Raw genomic sequence first — 18,766 nt, forward strand, 5'->3', positions numbered from 1 at the left:
GTTTCTCCCTCCTGCATCAGGATGCTCCAAGAGATGCTATCAAATAAACACCTGCCCAAATATTTACTCCCATGTCTGACAAATTTAAAATGCCCTTTCTTCTACCGTTTGAGTGAATATTAATTAGATTGGCCCCTTAAGAGAGGTCTGGAATTATTCCAGACGGAATAAAAGCCAACGCCGGAGTTCCCCTAGCGCGAAGACCGGCAGATATAAATTCAGCGGGCCGTGGACCTTCCCGCAGCACCTGCCTCCAGTCAGTGATGGGCCAAGGCCTAAAACACAGAAAGCTCGGTGGATCTGACAGACGGGGGGAGTGTGATCTCCCGCCATCACTTCTAATTATCCTAAACTGGAAAAACGGATGTCTAAGCTGGCCAGCCTGTCCAATAAAGCATTTTGATCAAAGATGCAGTTGCACAGAGCACCTGTTTGAGGGATGGCCTGAGAGCCCACGGGGACCCAGGAGAGTTACGATAAGTCATAAAGCGGTCCCCGCAGCTCTGTAGGCAGACAGCATCACTGTGAAAAATGCTTCTCCAGGGAAGCTTTGAGTTTCTTTAAACATTCAATTATGGCTATACAAACACAGATTTTAAGTGAACAGCATCCAATCTTTGCACAAATTAGGGATGCTAGGAGGCAAATAAAAGAGATTCCCTGAAACAACTATTGAATACAAATCCTGCCCTGCTTCATGTAGAACTGGTGTACGTGCTGAGTTTTTGAGGAGGGTTAATTAGGTGACCCTCTTTTAGTATTAGCTTTGGGTTATATGGCTCTTATGAGTTGAGACACTGAGGCTACCTTTATTTTAGTTATGATTTCCAAGTCGGTTTTTAATTAAAATAGATTTCTGAATACTTAAAGACCCAGGATTCGATGAACAGAGCTTTGTAGCCATTTGAGAGTTGCTGGAGGCCTTTCTAAAACACAGCATTTCCTTTTTATGACTAATAAATACTCCAATATTCTTCTTTTCAACCTTTAAGCTTTTACAAATGTTTTTCCTTCAATATAAAAAGTTTTCCTAATTTTAACAGTAATATTTTCTTGTTGTAAAACATGAATAAAGTAAATTTCTTCCATAATCTTACTGCTCAGAGCTACCTGTGCGTGTGTATAATTTTTAAATCAAAACTGAATAATACCATGTAAAATATTACCTAACATGCTGTTCACATTGATTACATCGTGAATTCTTCTTACAATAAGAAAGATCCCCATCGTCACCTTTAATTGCTGCACAGAGTTCTCTATTTCATGGCTGGGTCCTAATTTATTGCATCAATCTTCTCCTATCAATTTAGGTAAAATATTCTGCAGTGAACATCCCTGCACGCAAGGCTGATTCCCAGCCTGCAGGCATGATACAGGGTACTGACAGGTTACCTTCTGGTTAGCCAGGCTCTCTACTGTGCTGGTTAAATATTCACATTTATCTTGCGTGAACATTTACCTTTGAGTTCTTATAGCTTCATGTGGATAAACTCTCTAATTGGATCTATTGGGCCAAAGGCTATGTGAATGAAAAATTCTACTTTATCCTGGACAATGGATTATATTTTGTGTCTAACAGCATCAAGGGCTAGAAAGGTGCAAGCATTTCGCTCTGCCTAACAAATGGCAGATTTTTGGTATTATCTCAAAAATGAAGTCGACATGGAACAGACATGTAATTTTTCTCAAAAAAAAAAAAATATTACTCGGAAGTATTTCAGGGAAATGCAACTTTCAAATAGTAATACTGGCATGCTCTAATTATAAAAATGTTATTTTTAGGAGAACAGAATCTCTACGATTGTAGTATTAATAAGTGGTATAATTAAAATAAAGCTGTAGAATGTCGTAGAAACATACCCAACACTCTCCATGTACTTTCTAAAACGCCAGTTGACAGGGAGGGTGGGAAGAGAGATATCAATCAAGAAGCGATCGTTTTGTTTTCAACTTTTCTAATCTTGAGATTATTTTGTGAAGGGCCCAGAATTGGAAGTGAACAAATGAAGGCTCCCTTCAAAATGATCTTTTATACAAACTAGCCACTGTGCCACAGTCACTGCGTATCATACGATCTGCCTTAATAGCCAGTGAATCATTTTCGAAAAGAACCACGAATGAGGCTAGTGAGCCACTTACAGACTCAGAGAACCAGATGGGCACTAAGGACTGCATTTCTATACGGAAACGCCCATTATAAAGCTAAAGGAAGAAGTACACAGACTACGATATCCACCAAGAAGACAAAAAACAAAAAAAACAAAAAAACAAAACCCTAAAGCCTTATTTATAAGGAAAAAAATGTATTTGAACAACCCTTGAAATATTAATCAGGATTGTGTTTGGTAGTAGAAGTATTTTATTTTTGGCTCTTTGTTCTTTTTTTTCCTCCTGCAATTTTCAATTTTCTACCGTGGACATGTATCCCTTTTAGAGTAAAAACAAATAAATTAAGGTTTTTATTAAGTGGATTTCCGTTCTCCTATCTGGAGTCCTACCACCATCTGAAGGTCTGGGATGGGTGCCACTCACACTGTTCCCCACGTCTCCCAAAATTCTGACAAAAGGAGAAGCCACCCAAAGCCAGCAGCAATCCTAAAACCCCACTGAGGACATGATCACCACCAGAAGCCTTACTCTCTTTTGCTCTTTCAGGGAATGCCTAGTTTCGTCCATTGAGATAGTTGGAAACCACCTACGAAGAGCAATTTACAAAACTTAAAATGTCTCATGGCATTCTTACTTGGAAAAAAAAAAAAGACAGATAACATATTTACTTCGCTAAGAGAAACACAGCAAAGGCAGCACAGTTTTCTGCCCGGCAACCTGCTCATCCAAGATGCGTGCCCGAACCTCTGCTTTAAGGTCACCAAGTCACGAGGAAGGCTAAAAGCACATTATCTACTGCTAACCAAAGCTTTACCTTTTTTTTTTTTTAATTTTTTTTCAACGTTTATTTATTTTTGGGACAGAGAGAGACAGAGCATGAACGGGGGAGGGGCAGAGAGAGAGGGAGACACAGAATCGGAAACAGGCTCCAGGCTCTGAGCCATCCGCCCAGAGCCTGATGCGGGGCTCAAACTCACGGACCACGAGATCGTGACCTGGCTGAAGTTGGACGCTTAACCGACTGCGCCACCCAGGCGCCCCAAGCTTTACCTTTTTTAAGTCTATCTCTTTCAATGTTTAATTATTTTTGAGAGAGAGAGAGAGAGAGCGCGCGAATGGAAGAGGGGCAGAGAGAGAGGGAGACAGAGGATCTGTAGCAGGCTCTGCACTGACTGCAAAGAGCTCGATGTGGGGCTCGAACTCACCAACTGTGAGATCATGACCTGAGTGAAGACGCTCAACCAACTGAGCCACCCAGACGCCCCTTTACAAAAGCTTTCACCCCATTTAACAGTGAGGGGGTAAACACACAGGAAACATGAAGAGGCAGGTTGCAGGTCCCCACGAACAGCCCATGCTATCCTATTTGCTTGGGACCCTCAAATCAAAGCACGGAGACAGTAAGCGATCTGACCTGCTCACGTGGAGACACAGAGTCAGATTTTTGCGACACGTGTCTCTGGCAGAACTCGTTCCAGGGAGGCTCTCTTATCTACTCTGTCACTGCAGCAAAAAGTCAGCACTTCCCTGATACGTGACGAATAGGACCCAGTAATTCTAGAAGACAGAAACTCCTTTTTGAATCATGCGGCACTTGGTAACTTGATTTACAGCTTTAGCTACAGATTGCTTATTAGGAACACACAGACCTTTCCTGATACTAATCAAATAGCATAGTAAGGGGTCCTTTGGGTCTGAGGAACCCATGGGGAGAGCCAGGGTATAAAGGATGACAGGAACAGGGCTTGTGTTACTTTACGCCTTGAAGTAGACACAGTTTTCTACTGGGAAGCCATACAAAATATGTAGTAATATTCATCTGCTCCAGGAAAAGAAATAGAATACCATTTTTGGAAATTCATATAATTTTGCAAAAAAAAAAAAAGGTCAAATTTTTAAACAAAAAGATAAAATAAATACTTTGTACTACTGGAGACAAGCTCTGAAAGATAAATAAACCCTTGGTATTTCTCAGGGGGGAAAAAAAAGAGATTCTATTCATTTGAAGCAATTTCTCCTTATATAAGCCAGGGATTGCCAAAAGCCAACTAATTATGGAACGCTGTTATTTGAACAGAAGATGCTTAAATTCTACCCTTGACAAATCAGGCTCTGAAAAAAAAAAAGGAACATCAGAACTCGGAGAAAAACCTGCTGATTCACAGACTTCTTTCTTAGAGTGATACAATTCTTCTGTTTTTCCATTGGAATCATGTCTTCAAGTGAATTCCAGCCTCAGATCCAAACTGGATTATGAACCCATGCATTTCATTCTGTTTCTCTAAACGCCAAGGCGGGTGACACAGCACGTTGAGCCCACGGCTCCTCACTTTCTCCTGCGGCGCGGCAAACAAGAATGAACGTGACTTACTCGTTTCTTTCCAGGTTTACGATCAGCTCTTTGCTTTCCAGTTGTATTCGAATATTCAACACGTCCGGATGATCCTGAAAGATAAATAAGAGAAGTCAGCTGAGACACGTTTCACATTCACTTGTCAACGTTTGACCCTGCTCTGAAGGCACATGCCATGGAGGCAGAGAAAAAACACATTTTCTTCTTGGGACCGGTCTGAGACCCCCAAGTGGAGGAGACCAGGTCAACCAGGACCAGAGTCCGGAGGATGCAGCGCCTTCCGGGACAGCGTGAACACGGCCTGCACCCCTTTCCTTTGGCCACATACCCTGGAGACCCTTCTTCACTCTCCCCACCTCCCACGATCAAACTCCTTCCTCAGTTTCCCTGTCTCCACAAAGGGCATCTTCATTTCCCTAACTGCTCGTGTCACAAAGGTGAAGACCCGTCTGAAACCTTCTTCTCTCTCTCTAGTTCCTCCTACTCCATGAAGATCTCCTTCGGGGCTGCCCTCCAAACTGCAACTCCTGTAACACCTTATACACCTCTCCACCCCTCTCCAGGTCAATGTGCAGTCACTCTCACCGGGATTCCTGCAAAGCCGTCCTAACCTGGGTCCGTCCACCTCTGCTTTCTTCCCATTCACTCTCCAATGGCAACGCGAGCGTGTTTTGAAAAACACCTCCTCATCAACCCACCCCCTTTTGCAATGAGCCCGCGCTGGCGCTGGGACTTCAGGGTCACCGCACTGGCCTTGCCAGCTCCTCAGCCACACCGAGCTCCTCTGCGGTGCTCATCTTCGTGCATGCTGTTCCCGCAGCTTGGAACGCTTCCCCTCAGCTATTCTACTCAGTTCCGGCTTAAACGTCGGCAAGTTGAGGAAATCTTACCTCCCTCCTCAATCTCATTGCAAGCCCATCTTCCCCGGTAGGCTTTCTTCTAGCCTCCTGCCCTTTCCCTCCCCGTAAGGAAGAACTTCCTTCCTCCTTGCGATAACTCAGTATGTTGACTTCCTCTTACTTATTATGTCCACAAAAGCACCAGAGAAACAAAAGAAGCCCAATTAATAGTTGGTGAAGGAAGGAATCAATGAATAGGGCACACATCTGTGCCAACCTCTTCTTCTTACGAGGCAGACACTCTCCTCTGGGCTCCAGGAAACCCAGTTCACGTGTGCCCATCTATCAGTGGGGGGCAGGCACCTATGTTCTCTGTTGTGTCCCAGAAATCCCAAGGAGTTTCTTGCCCTGCCCTGAGAACGCACCTGTATGACAGTGTCCCTTAACCCATGCCCTGCCAACCCAGGGCGGTCACGTGTGCCACACTCCTACTTTTGAGCCCAACCATTCAAAGTCCTTACCCAAATCAAAATTTATTTGCTAACTCAAAGGTATTCTATGAAGCCCCTCGGTGCTCCCTTTCCTGCTGTGCACCCTTAGAGATTCTGGTACAGTCACTTCCAACTCCCCTTTATCTAGGCCAGCATGTCTCAAATGGGGGGTTTACATAGCCATGGGGCATTTCTCACTGGGAGAATTTAAAATTCTTTAATTTAATTTTATAGAGACAGAGTGAATGGGGAGAGGGGCTGGGGGAGTGAGGGAGGGAGGGAGGGAGAGAGAGACAGAGAGAGAAAATGAATGAATGAATGAATCTTAAGCAGGTTCCATGTTCAGCATGGAGCCCTATATAGGTCCCAATCCCATGGCCCTGAGATCATGACTTGAGCCGAAATCAAGAGTCAGACACCCAACCAACTGAGCCAACCAGGCGCACCATCAATGTTGTTTTAAAAAAATTTTTAACGTTTATTTATTTTTGAAAGACAGAGAGAGACCGAGCTCACATGGGGGAGGGGCAGAGAGAGAAGGAGACACAGAATCCGAAGCAGGCTCCAGGCTCTGAGCTGTCAGCACAGAGCCCGACGCGGGGCTCAAACCCACAAACCGTGAGACCTGAGCATGAGTTGGATGCTTAACCGACTGAGCCACCCAGGCGCCCTGTCTAATATTCCAGTTTTAAAAGGCCCTATCATAACTCCAGATTTCAAAAGGCTGTTCTTACAACACAGCATTTCATCTACACTGTGGATTAACTAACCACATGTTACTATGTTACAGGAGAAAATGGATTCTAAGTTCCAGCATCCAACATGAGTCAAAATGAAACAAAACACTCGAGTTTTGGGAAAAGGTTAAAACATGCATTCACTAGTGCCATGTGACTAGGATAGCATCATAAAGGGTGAAACAATACGTAACTTTATTTTCAGGGCTGCCCTTGGCACATGTGGGTAGTTTCCTACTTCGAATATGGTCACCATTAGCCACATATGTATTTAAATGTAAATTAACTGAAATAAAATTTAAAAATCAGTTTATCAGTCTCACTGGACTCATTTACATTTTAAAAAAAATTTTAATGTTTATTTTTGAGCGAGCGAGCGAGCAAGCGAGAGAGAGAGAGACAGAACGTGAGCAGGGGAGGGGCGCAGAGAGAGAGGGAGACACAGAACCCGAAGCGGGCTCCAGGCTCCGAGCTGTCAGCACAGAGCCGGACGCGGGGCTCGAACTCGTGAACCACGAGATCATGACCTGAGCCGAAGCTGGACGCTTGATGGACTGAACCACCCAGGCGCCCCTTCACTGGACACATTTTAGACTTAGCAGCAAGATGTGGCTAGTCACTGCCACCACTGGACAGCAGAGCAAGAGAACGTTCCTACCTTGACAAAAAGTCCACGGACATTTCCGTCTTCATTGAGCATCTCTGAGTCAGTAATAAAGACCTAAAATTTGCATCATTCAATTGCTGCCCAAGCAATAGATGATTGTAAATATTGGTGCCTCAGGAGATATAATTAGGTGCAACCCCAAGTGTTTTTGTTTGTTTCAGTGCACATTAAGAAAGCTCTTCTCGATTTTAATTGATGAGTGATACCATTTTTGAAGAAGTTACTTAAGCTTGAGAGTTAAAGTGGTAAATTTCCATGTAAATGAAATGCTTATATATATTTTCTGGGTTTAAACAGACCTTGTTTTGTACAGATTCATTCCAGCTAATGATGAAACAAACATCTAGCGATGTAAAAATTACACGTCTTAACTGATGTGTTTTGACACTATCTGCTGTTCATAAGAATCGTATGGATTTCTGAGTGTTTGCTGGACTTTTAATTTTTTTTTAATTTATTTTTGAGAGAGAGAGAGAGAGAGAGAGAGAACACGAGACTAGGGGAGGGGCAGAGAGAGAGGGAGACACAGACTCGGAAGCAGGCTCCAGGCTCCGAGCTGTCGAGCCTGATGCGGAGCTTGAACCTACAAACCTGTGAGGTCAGACCTGAGCCGAAGTCAGATGCTTAACTGACTGAGCCACCCAGGCACCCCTGTTTGCTGAACTTTTAAAGTTAGTATTCCTATTCCAATCTTATGCAACATTAAACACACGTCACTTCTTTAGATTTTAATACAGTGTGTAAAAGTGCTTGTAAGTCCTGGATTTGCTCTTGAATCTGTCACGGTGATTTTTGCCTAAATGCTCCTATATTTTCTGACACTGAGATTTAATTACAAATATGCATAGAATGTGCTCTCCAGGGCTTGCAATGTGTACTTATCTCAGAAAATGGAATTATTAGTTATGTTTACAATAAAATATTGGAACAAAAATACGTCTCAATATTTTGTCAACGTGTCCCCAGCATATGTATGTATGTCTATTGGCATGTATCTAATATATGTGTATGTGTCAATAACTTAGTTGCTTTAATTATAAATTGTCTTTGCCTAAGACATTGACACATGCATCATATTTTAAAGGTCAATTCTGACAATTATATTTGTGAATAAAAGTAATATGTTTGCATTCCCACTTTTTTCCTTCTCCTAAATTTAACTAGCTTCAACATTAACATTTATACTAATTCCACATGAAGGCTCTACAGGGGCTGTGATAACATTCCTATGTCAACATCTTTCAGATGAATACATTTTTCCCTAGGGAGGCAAAAAAAAAAAAAAAGATCTTTATGCGTACATTTTAGTTGAGATGATGATACAGGAGAAATCAATGGGGAAAAAGAACAGAGAGCTATTTTCATGCAAAACCACTAAATGCATTAGATTGCTTAGCTTAAAAGCATGTATTCATTCCATTTTCTTTTGATTTTTATGCACTGGAGATAATGAACTTAGTGCTGGTTAAATACAGCATCCCTTTTCTGAAAAATGATATACTGATTACCCTAATGGAACTGTGTCTTTTATTGAATGCTTCGAGAACTACATTTGCTGAATAAATCAGTTCGATGCTAATCAGTAGGGGCCAGAAATGTTTTGATCGTCCCCGTAATTCTACTTTTCCAATTGGGAAGAGCATATCCAAATGGGTATATAAAATGCACCACTACAATGTTAAAAGAATAAAATAGTTATTCGGGTGCCTACCCCGCAGCTGCAAAGTCAAAATACTGCCAATATCTTAGAAGCCCCCTGTATCAGTTTGTGAAAGTGGCCGTAACAAAGTACCACAGACTGTGTGGCTTAACCGACAGAAATTTATTTTCGCACAGTCCTGGAAGCTTGAGGTCCAAGGTCAAGGTCAAGGTGTCTGCAGGTTTGGTTTCTTCTGAGGCCCTTCTTCTTGTAAATTCCTCACGGAAATTGGGCGGCTCCCCCACACGCTGTGCTCGGGTAGTTCTGCAAAGTAAGGCGCCAGCCAGAACAACACCGCCCTGGTTTTACGTATCCACGGGCATTTCTCACCAGGAGAATTTAAAATGTTCTCGCGGTCCGTGAGTTCGAGCCCCGCGTCGGGCTCTGTGCTGACTGCTCGGAGCCTGGAGCCTGTTTCAGATTCTGTGTCTCCCTCTCTCTGACCCCTCCCCCCTTCACGCTCTCTCTCTGTCTCAAAAATAAACGTAAAAAAATTTTTTTTAAATAAATAAAATGTTTTTATTTTATTTTATTTTTTATTTTATAGAGAGTGGGCGGGGGACGGTTGGGGAGAGGCAGAGGGAGGGAGAGGGAGAGGGAGAGGGAGAGGGAGAGGGAGCGGGAGAGGGAGAGGGAGAGAGAGAAGTCATCTCTGGAACCCTCACTGTTGCCCTATTCTCTCTCTGAGGTCAACCACAGTGCACCTGCCCAGCACACTGTACTTAACTGTTAATATGAACAGATGCCTAAAAGTGACTTGCTGATTAGCTACAGTTTCTTCCTCGTTGGCATTATCCACGCTGTGCTGCCTTTCTTTTACCTGCGTGATTGGGAGCTCACCCAAACTTGAATTTAAATTACTTCACCCGTGGTGGATACAAAATATCTCAGCAATAAATGTAGCTTTCCATGGATGCAGGGAAGCCACCGACTGCTTTTTCTCTGATGGACGGGGTGACACACAGCATCATCTCCTTGGTGTGTCTATGTCCTTAAAAAATAGCCAATTTTTAGTGATTAAAAAAAAAAAATAAGATGGCAGGGAGACACCGGAAGGAAGAGAATCGCATGAAAGAAAGTATCCAACGTAGGGTCAATAGCCAAGTCCTCTCCCATCCTGGCTTCTAGGTTACCCTTTCAAAGAGGATGGTCAGTTCTTTTTTGTTTAATTGTTTTTTTTTTTTTTTTTTTTTACATTTATTCATTTTTGAGAGACAGAGTGCGAACGGGGAAGGGGCAGAGACAGATTGGGAGACACGGAATCGGAAGCAGGCTCCAGGCTCTGAGCTGTCAGCACAGAGCCCGACGCGGGGCTCAAATCCACACACCGTGAGATCATGACCTGAGCCAAAGTCGGACGCTTCACCCACTGAGCCGCCCAGGTGCCCCGAGGATGGTCGGTTCTGACCCAAACTCACTTATCTCAACCGTTGTTACTGGAGGCACAGAGGAATCTAATTTTTCAAGCAGGATGACAGTATTAAAATACTGCATTTGAGGGACTGTGAAATAACTCGATCCCTCTCCAGCACTAAACAAATGCTTCAGACGACAGCCCTGGCATTCATGGGGCACGAGGGAGTCATTTATTGCTATGAATATTTAGAGGCAATCTTGATTACCACTTTAATATTAGTGGGCTGGTTCCACAGCTGGGAAGATACGCACACCGTGGCCTGCAGAGGACGGAATCGAATTAACCACAGAATCACAGAGGAAGGAGTGAAGGCATTACAGTGCCATAATGGGGCAGGGGGGGATGCGTGACTTGGGGCCTTTTACTTATTACATAAATGATGATAATGTTTACTCATGAGTCATTGATCTTTTTTTTTTCCCCCCTGATGGAAACTGACCTTAGCAAACACCTTGTTAAAATGTGCTGAATGGCGCATATTAATCTCAGGTAAAATCCGCTTTGGAAATACATGTAATGTCATTTTTAAGGTTTTCGTGGGTTAAAATGTTGGATTATTTTTAGCACAGATTCTTCTTAATGTGCGTCTGTGACGTGACGGGGTTTGCAGATTTGCAGCCGCCTCCTCCCTTCCCGCCACAAAAAGTCACAACCTCGCGCGCCTCTGGCGTGGGTGATGCTCAGAGTTCAAGCTCTTTATCCTGTTGCTGCTGGACTGATCACTAATGCTTAAGTTTGCAGCAAAAGGTTTCGATTTTCATTTTAGACGACGTCAGCGATACACCCAAACCATCTTACGAGTCTTATTGATCCACTGAAATGATGCCGGTCCCCGCTCCGGGCATCCGTACGCAAGGGGTCTGTAGTCCCCTGTGCCCGGCGTCTGGCTGGGGACAAGGGCCGATTCTGAAGCAGACGCAACCATCTGCCCCCTCCTGGACCTCACCGTTGGGTTGTAAGAGGACAGTGACAACGTGACTTGACAGAAAGCAATCTGGAAAACGCCACGATGCAGGTTTCTCGAACTTACCGCATCTCAAATTCAATTTTTCTTTTACGGCGCCTCCTTCCATTCCAAAGAGGAAGGTGGGAAAGATCAACGCTCCCTCTCCACCAGGACCAGCCCGGTGACCACACTCTCTCTTAAAACCCTTCAATGGTGGCCCGTTGTACCCAGAATAAAACCACGGCCTTTGCACCGTGCGGGGTCTGGACTCTGCTCACCACCATTGGGCTGGCCAGGCTCCAGCCAGCTTCCAGGCCTCTCCACCTGCTGACCCTCTTCCTACAGGTCCTCCCTGGGCTCCACTTCCAGGTCTCAGCCTGGACGCCACTGCCTCAGAGAAGCCCCCCGCCCCCCATGTCAGTGGGGCTCTGAACTCACAACCCCAGGTCCTGGCCTGCCTCGTGGACTTCCTGTGTTGTGATCACTTATGGGTGTGTGCGTTTCGCTTGTTGACTGTCTATCATCTCCTAGTAAAACAGAAACCTGGCGGGGCGGGTGGGGAAGTTTTCTGCCTTGTTCCCCATTCTATTCCCAGCACCAGAACAGGAGCACCTAGAAACATCTGTGGGATGATGGAATCAGGTACAAAGCCCGTCAGAAGTAAGGCTGTCTGAGGGGGTAGTGAAGAAACCCCGAAGCCATAAGCGTCAACTCAGGGGGCATGAGAGGGACATCAGGACTCTCCTCCCCAGTTGGATCTGTCCCCGGGCAGAAGGCGACAGTCTCTCCCTCTGCCCTTGACGGGCTGCCTGCCTCAACCCTGGAAGCTGATGGCCACCGTGGACACAAGTGACCACACAGAGGACCCCCTTGACACCGAGTTAGGATAATAGCTTGTGTTCTGTTCCTTTAAAGAGGGTGGGGAGGGCTTGCCGGAAGCTGAATTCTTCACATCTATTCTTGGGACTGATAAAAACGTCCAGGGACTCCCCGCTCCCAGCCTGGCTCCCAGATTCCCCTGTCCCTCCTGCTCAGTTTCTTTGGACCTCAGTGATAAAGAATCTAAAACAGGGCAGAGAGGTGCAGAGTGGGTGGCAGGAGGAGGAGGGCATGTGGGGGAGTGTAAATCAATGTGAAACACGGGGCAGACCGGCAGGGTGGGGGGTGGTAGGGAGGACCAGAAATCAGAGCCACGTCCGGATGCGGAAGGTCAGGGTAGGAGAAAATTGAGGAAGGCCCATTTTACCGCTTACTGGTTATTAACTGCCCCTGGCTTGGGGAACCGTACCCTGGACACATGGTGACACGGTGGCCTGGGGACAGGACTGTATGTTGACATGGTGGCCTAGGGACAAGACGGTGTGGTGGCATGGAGGCCTGGGAGCAGGTGCCATGCTGGTGAGATCACGTTGCTGCAACTGGCCTGTGACCAGGGCCCAGGGGACACCAGGCCCCACCTGGGTGTGGCGCCATGGCCTCAGGTCTCCGCTGTCTCCCAGCCTCTCTGCCTTCAGACATCGTTATTGGAAGGAAGGAGAGAGAACCTTATCTTTGCGCCTGGCTGCCTGCTGGAGGCTCAGGAGCGTCAGGGCACGGAAGGCAGGAAGCCAATGGCTACGATGGGACTCTGCCATCAGCCATGTACCCGAACGACTCGCACGACTGTCCCCCACCCTGCGCACAAGGAAATGGCTTCTGGTGAATGTCAGTGTGGGCTGCACCTCCATAAAACAGGTCTTGGGATGAAGGATGCTGACGTGTGGACAAGGCCTTGGCTGGGTACCAGGGCCCAGATTCATGCTCCGGCACCCTGGAAGGACATCATAAAGCCTTTCTCTGAAGGGCATCCTAAATTGGAAGTTTGTGCACCTGCAACAGTTTCTCCTCTTCTGATTGCAAAGGAATCATAATTTTAAATTAAAAAATGAACTACTTAATTTCATCTTGGAAATAAGTGTTTTTCCACTGAGGAGGCTGTGCCCTGGAAGGGGTGTGGGGAACTCAGGCTGGGCATCTGTCGACACACAGACTGGCTGGATGCCGCCACTCAGATCGCAAAACTGTGGGCCGGAGGCCACTTAACTCTGCTGGGCCTCAGTTTCCTCACCGGGGAAACAGGCTAACTGCACTTTTCCCGTCTCTCAGTGTGGTCAGCAGAATAACGTAATGGGTCCTCAAAGATGTCCTTGTACCGATGCCTGGAATCGGCGAACACGCGGCTTTAGTTGGAAGAGGGGACTTTACACGTGTGATTAAAGGCAGGGCTTTGAAACAGGAAGATGATCTTGGATTCTTCAAATGGACTCAATGTAATGATGAGGGTCCTTAAAGCAGAAAATACTTCATCGCTGGGGTCAGAGAGACGTGGCACGCAGCGGCTGCTAGAAGCTGGGAATGGCCATCAACTCACAGCCAGCAAGAACACTGCTACCTGGCCCTCCGACCTCAAAGGGCAGACTTCCGTCAACATCTCAAACGAAATAGAAACAGATCCCCCAAAAAAGGCAGCCCTGTGAACAGCTTGATTTTACCCTGGTGAGGTCTGAAGCACAGGACACAACCAGAGGCTGCTGGTCACGGCAGCAATACAACACTGATAGAATCAGGAGCGATTGCCAGGAGGTTCAAATGGGATAACGTCTGTTTGGAAACCATCATGCGTGATGAAATGAACACGCATTTCAGTGCTAGAAATCCAATCACAGGTGAAGCCGCCACTTCGCTTATTATTTATTGCCACGTACCCAAACAGCTATTCTTTGAGGTTTTCTGTATTTAGATCGAAATAAGCATCATAGTTTTCAAGTTAACAAGTATTAAAAAAGAAACATCATGCATTCATTAATTGGAGGCCTCTCTCGGGGAGATGGCTGAAGGCGCCTAGCTCTTCCCTTCCATACGGAAGAAGATCTTACCCCTGTCTGATCAGTACCGTAGAAGGAAGGGAAGAGTCTGTGAGACCCACGTGGCTACCGGACAAGATGGCGAATGCGCTTCATTGTGACGTGACATATACTGAAGGAAATACTTCCTGAGGTTTGCTTACTGCTATAATCAGCGGCCGGATATTAGAAAACAGCACAGAGCATTGCTTCTTGGGGAATGACTTGCCTCGTCTTAAAAGACACAGCCGTAAAAAAACACGCACTGTGTTTATTAACTGGAAAGCTTGGCTTTTCAATTCAAAGTTCATTTGTCTAACTAATTTGATGTCTGGAAACATTCGTGTACCATATTTGCCTACAACACCATTTCAGAACTGTCATTCGGAAGAAGCTAACGGCGTGAGTTGCTAGTTTGTTTGCATCCAAGCTGTCTTCCAGAGAGAATATCCCGCTCATATGTTCACTAAGGGCCATTTATAAAGCATCACTGTAATCTCTTCGAAATAAACATTAACAGGATATAATAAGCCCTTTAAAAAGTAATCCTGCTATCGATCGGAGCCACTGTCAAGTCACTGTGTATTAACTGAAGCCCGGTGCAAACACGTTTTTCTAATACAAACAGAATTACAGCTAATTGCCAACTTTTTTTGAAACACGCTCTAAATCCTCCATGAAAACTCACGCTAGAAGCTTCACAGAGACGTCAGAGAATTCGTGTTTCGAGCGTGACTGTCATCAGCGCTTCCCGCCGTTTGGCCTCTCATGTGGTTTCTTGGGGTGTCTGAGCCTCAGAATCGGGAGGAAAGGGGAGCACCGGAAGGAGCACGGCTGGAGCAGGAGCTCCTCCCAGTCAGGAGAAGGAAGGCGGGGACAGGCTAGGGGCCCGGATGGTGCAGCCCAGTGACCGAGGACTCAAGGAGAGCGAACCAGGGACTCAGGTGGCCTCCCAGGGCCACCACACAGACCCTCACTTCCCGAGGCAGGCAGGACTTGATACCCCTCGAGGATATCGTTTTCTATCTTCAGCCTGGCTCCGTCTGGGACAAAGAGGGCCTCGACTCGTACCCTCTGCTGAAGGAAAGTTCGAGTCCAACTCTCTTCCTGTTAAAATATTAGGGAAACCAACCAGTCACACATCTAGTGACACGGCAGACTTTGTCCTCTGCGCTGAAGATTCCCGATTACAAATCCCTAACTCCACTCCTTCTCTTGAGCCTCACATGGGTTGCAAATGCCCCCCAGGTCACGTCCGACGAATATCTTATCGGCAACCCTAACGTGCAGGTTAAAACTCAACTTATGCCTCACATCTCCCCTACCAGGAACACTCCCTCAAGTGACCCCCCACCCCCCGCTTCGTATCTCTAGTGTCATCAGCAGCCTCAAAAGTCACACCGTCATCTGCCTCCTTCCTTCCTCTCGGCCCCATGTTGAGTTAGTGGTCCAGCTCTGGATTCTTCCCCTAGAGCAGCTCTGCGGCTCTGCCTGTGTCTGCTGCGTGGTCCCCACCTGCTCTGCAGGCTCTCACGACAGCCGGTCCCCCTCACTGCTCCCTGGCTGCGGGGCTCAATTATACTTCTCTCCTCCGGCCTGGGCATGACACGGAGGTTCCCCGGCGTCCCCAACTCCCGAGTCTGCCCAGTCCCCCTTCACCCCCCACTCACAGTGTCAGAGCAGGCTGACGTTTTCTGCAAAGGGCCAGATGATAAACAATATACATTTTGGAGAATAAATAGTGTCAGCTATGGCCCCTGTCCTGAAACTCCCACTTTGCCCGTGCAATGCAAGGACAGCCAGAAACAAAAGGTAAATGAACCAGCACGGCTATGGCCAGGAAAACCTTATTTATGGAAACTGAAACGCGACTTTCATATCATTTTACGTATCATCAGATATCATTCTTCTCTTTTTTTTTTTTCCCCAGCCAATAAAAAATGTAAACAAAACAACATGCTCGAAACTGACTGAGCCCCAAAACCACCTGGAGGGCTTGCTGGAACACGGACTGTAGGGCCCATCACAGAGTTTCTTACTCAGCAGACCCGGGATGAAGCCCAGGCATCTGTGATTCTAGCAAGTTCCTGGGTGGTGATGATGCAGCTGGTGCAGGGACCACGTTTTCAGCACCGCTGTGCTAGGACGCAGTGTGGTTTCCCAGGGTGGCAATTCGTGAGGCCCCCTCGGCCTGCAACCATCGACGGTTTGGCCCCAAGTGCACGCACCTAGTGCCGTCAGGCTGATTCAGTTGCTAACATGAAGAGTCAGGAGAATCCTCGGACAAATCTGGACGCGGATTTCTCAGCGGGGAAAAACAGGAGGAAACCGGCAACCCTGGGCTTGCGCATCGGGTGGTAACGATCGGCCAAGATGGAACAGAAGCTGCCAGCTCTCCCGGCCCCCACCTAGTGGGTCTGCCCATAGCGGCTGCAGGGCAGAGGTAACGGACCATCTTACGCCCGGCCAGCCTCACTCGTTCATAACACCAGCCTGGCTCCTGGTGGCATTCAAGTTCAACGGAATCTCTTGTCTAAAGTTAAAAAGGATGAGGACAGAAATAGGATGACTGTAAACATACACAGAAGGATGGGATGAGCACACCTTTCCTTCTCTCACCTTCCCTGCTACTTTGTGAGCTGCGCCCCATCCCTTAGGGTCCCTGAGACGCTCCCCGCTTGGTGGCTTAGGTAGAACTCTCCTCTCTACGCTTGAAGCCATACATCCACATTCTGCCGGGGGTAGAGTTGGTTCTGTCCCCTGGCTTTATGATCACAGAACTATAAGCTCCTCGAAGCCTGAGCCAACTTTGAAACCCCATCAAGATGCCTCAGGCACCGCCTTCTTGTAGGTACGAAGCACAAAACCAATTGCTTTGATTACCTTGATCGATACATTTAAAAAATATTGCTCACACATTCCTTCACCAATTATTTACATGACTTAAGTACAGGCCGTCTGTCCTGCTAACCAAATTTTGCCCTTGGCTACAAAGCTCAAATTCATTACCGTATCTTGTTTTGCTGAACAAATGAATATATTGGCTATTTTGCCATTGATGCTGTGTTGACAGAGTTAGGCATTTAATCTCATCCTTGATACAGAAAACAGTCTTTGAGGAAGCATCACCAAATCCTTAGCCTGTTTTGGGCCTCCCTGGACTAGCCTGTCTTAAACTAAACCATGGAAGACAGCACTGAAAAGGGCCACTGTGGAAACTGTAGGGTTTCTACAAGGACAATACTGGCTGCCTTCAAGTGGATATGAAACTGAACTTCACAGTCAGTCCTGTGCCTTCCCTTCCACCACTGACACTAGCCATGGCTTTGCCTTTGGGATGACAGCCAAGAGCGCACAAGGGGCTCGTTCCCGGTCGTACGGGAAGTGGAAGGAGTGGCTACATTTCTATGAACAACAACTGTGCAAAACTGGACAAAGAGTCAATTTACCTGGACTTTAAAACTAAGTAATGTTGACTTGACAAAAAGTAAAAGAGAAAAAAAGAAGACAACTCAGCTAACAGACCAAGCACATGGAGTATGAATAATTTATGACTGACCTACAAGATTTTTAACCAAGGAAAGCCAAAATCCCATTATTTTCTAGAGACAGGATGCCATACAGGGATACCTGAAACCCTGCTGAAAAATCTCTTATTGGTACCCCAGAAAATAGCTCAGAAAAGATTTCAGATGAGTTACTGGTTAGAAGAAATTTGGTACAAACAAAATTGTGTGTGTGTGTGTGTGTGTGTGTGTGTGTGTGTGTGTATTTTTCTTAAGTATAAACCAGTGTCTTACCTTAAGGTGCACTGAAATAAGGAAATATATAACTTGCTGCACGGTCATAAGGTTTAAATTAAGGTTTTCCTGCTAATTCTGATAAATAGGAAATCTACTTAGTGGAAGATAAAGGGAAGTGAGCAGTTAAGCCCACCAGCAGCTTCACACTGAACTAGAACTCACTTATTCATTACAGCCTCCTCAGCTCCCCCAGTAAGCCAGGCTCACACAGACCTGAGGTCAAACCCAAGCCCCATGACTAACTACCTCTGTGACTTAGTCCTAGTTAGCTTCTCCGAGCTCCAGTTTCCTTGCCTATAAATCATAGTAATACCAGCCGGGAGGATCAAGAGGCATGGTTTATGTCTGTATCTGGGCAGGGCTAGCACGTGGGAGGCACTTAGCGTGACTGACAGTAAGGGGTACACTACGTAGACATTCGTACTGAGCCTACCTCCATCTCTTTGGTCTACAAATATATTTTTGCCCTCCGATCCAGCAAAAAATCCCCATTCTTACAATCCAGTTTCCATCTTGTTAACAAAACAGAACATCAAAATACACGGACACACATATATACTGCCATTCTTCTGTTGGAACTGTTAGGAAAAAAGAATTATTCACAAGAACCTCATCCAAATGGTCCACCATAGTTTTCCAAGAAAAGAAGGGCTAATAAATCCCTTTGCAAGAATTCTAAAGGAGTCTCTCCCTCCTCACAAAAGCATACACATACTCCTGCCCTCATTCCACGTGTACTTTTTTTTTTTTCCTATCCAAGAAGGGTACTGCTTGTAAAGAAAAAATGGGGGCATCTGGATGGCTCAGTCAGTTGAGCGTCCTA

The 18,766-nt window shown here is 46.0% G+C and overlaps 1 protein-coding gene across 1 annotated transcript in view; it reads right to left on the reverse strand.

The window, feature by feature from the left end:
• ADAM12 (ADAM metallopeptidase domain 12) overlaps window positions 1-18,766 on the reverse strand; it is a 299,802-nt gene that overhangs the window by 250,026 nt on the left and 31,010 nt on the right. Inside the window, exon 3 of the mRNA XM_040486933.1 lies at window positions 4,481-4,554. Within this exon, the coding sequence (XP_040342867.1) occupies window positions 4,481-4,554 (74 nt within the window). The remainder of the gene's footprint in view (window positions 1-4,480; window positions 4,555-18,766) is intronic.

Source organism: Herpailurus yagouaroundi, unplaced genomic scaffold, assembly GCF_014898765.1.
Source record: "Herpailurus yagouaroundi ecotype Mexico unplaced genomic scaffold, PumYag 163, whole genome shotgun sequence".
In the NCBI taxonomy this organism is placed as follows: Eukaryota; Metazoa; Chordata; class Mammalia; order Carnivora; family Felidae; genus Herpailurus; species Herpailurus yagouaroundi.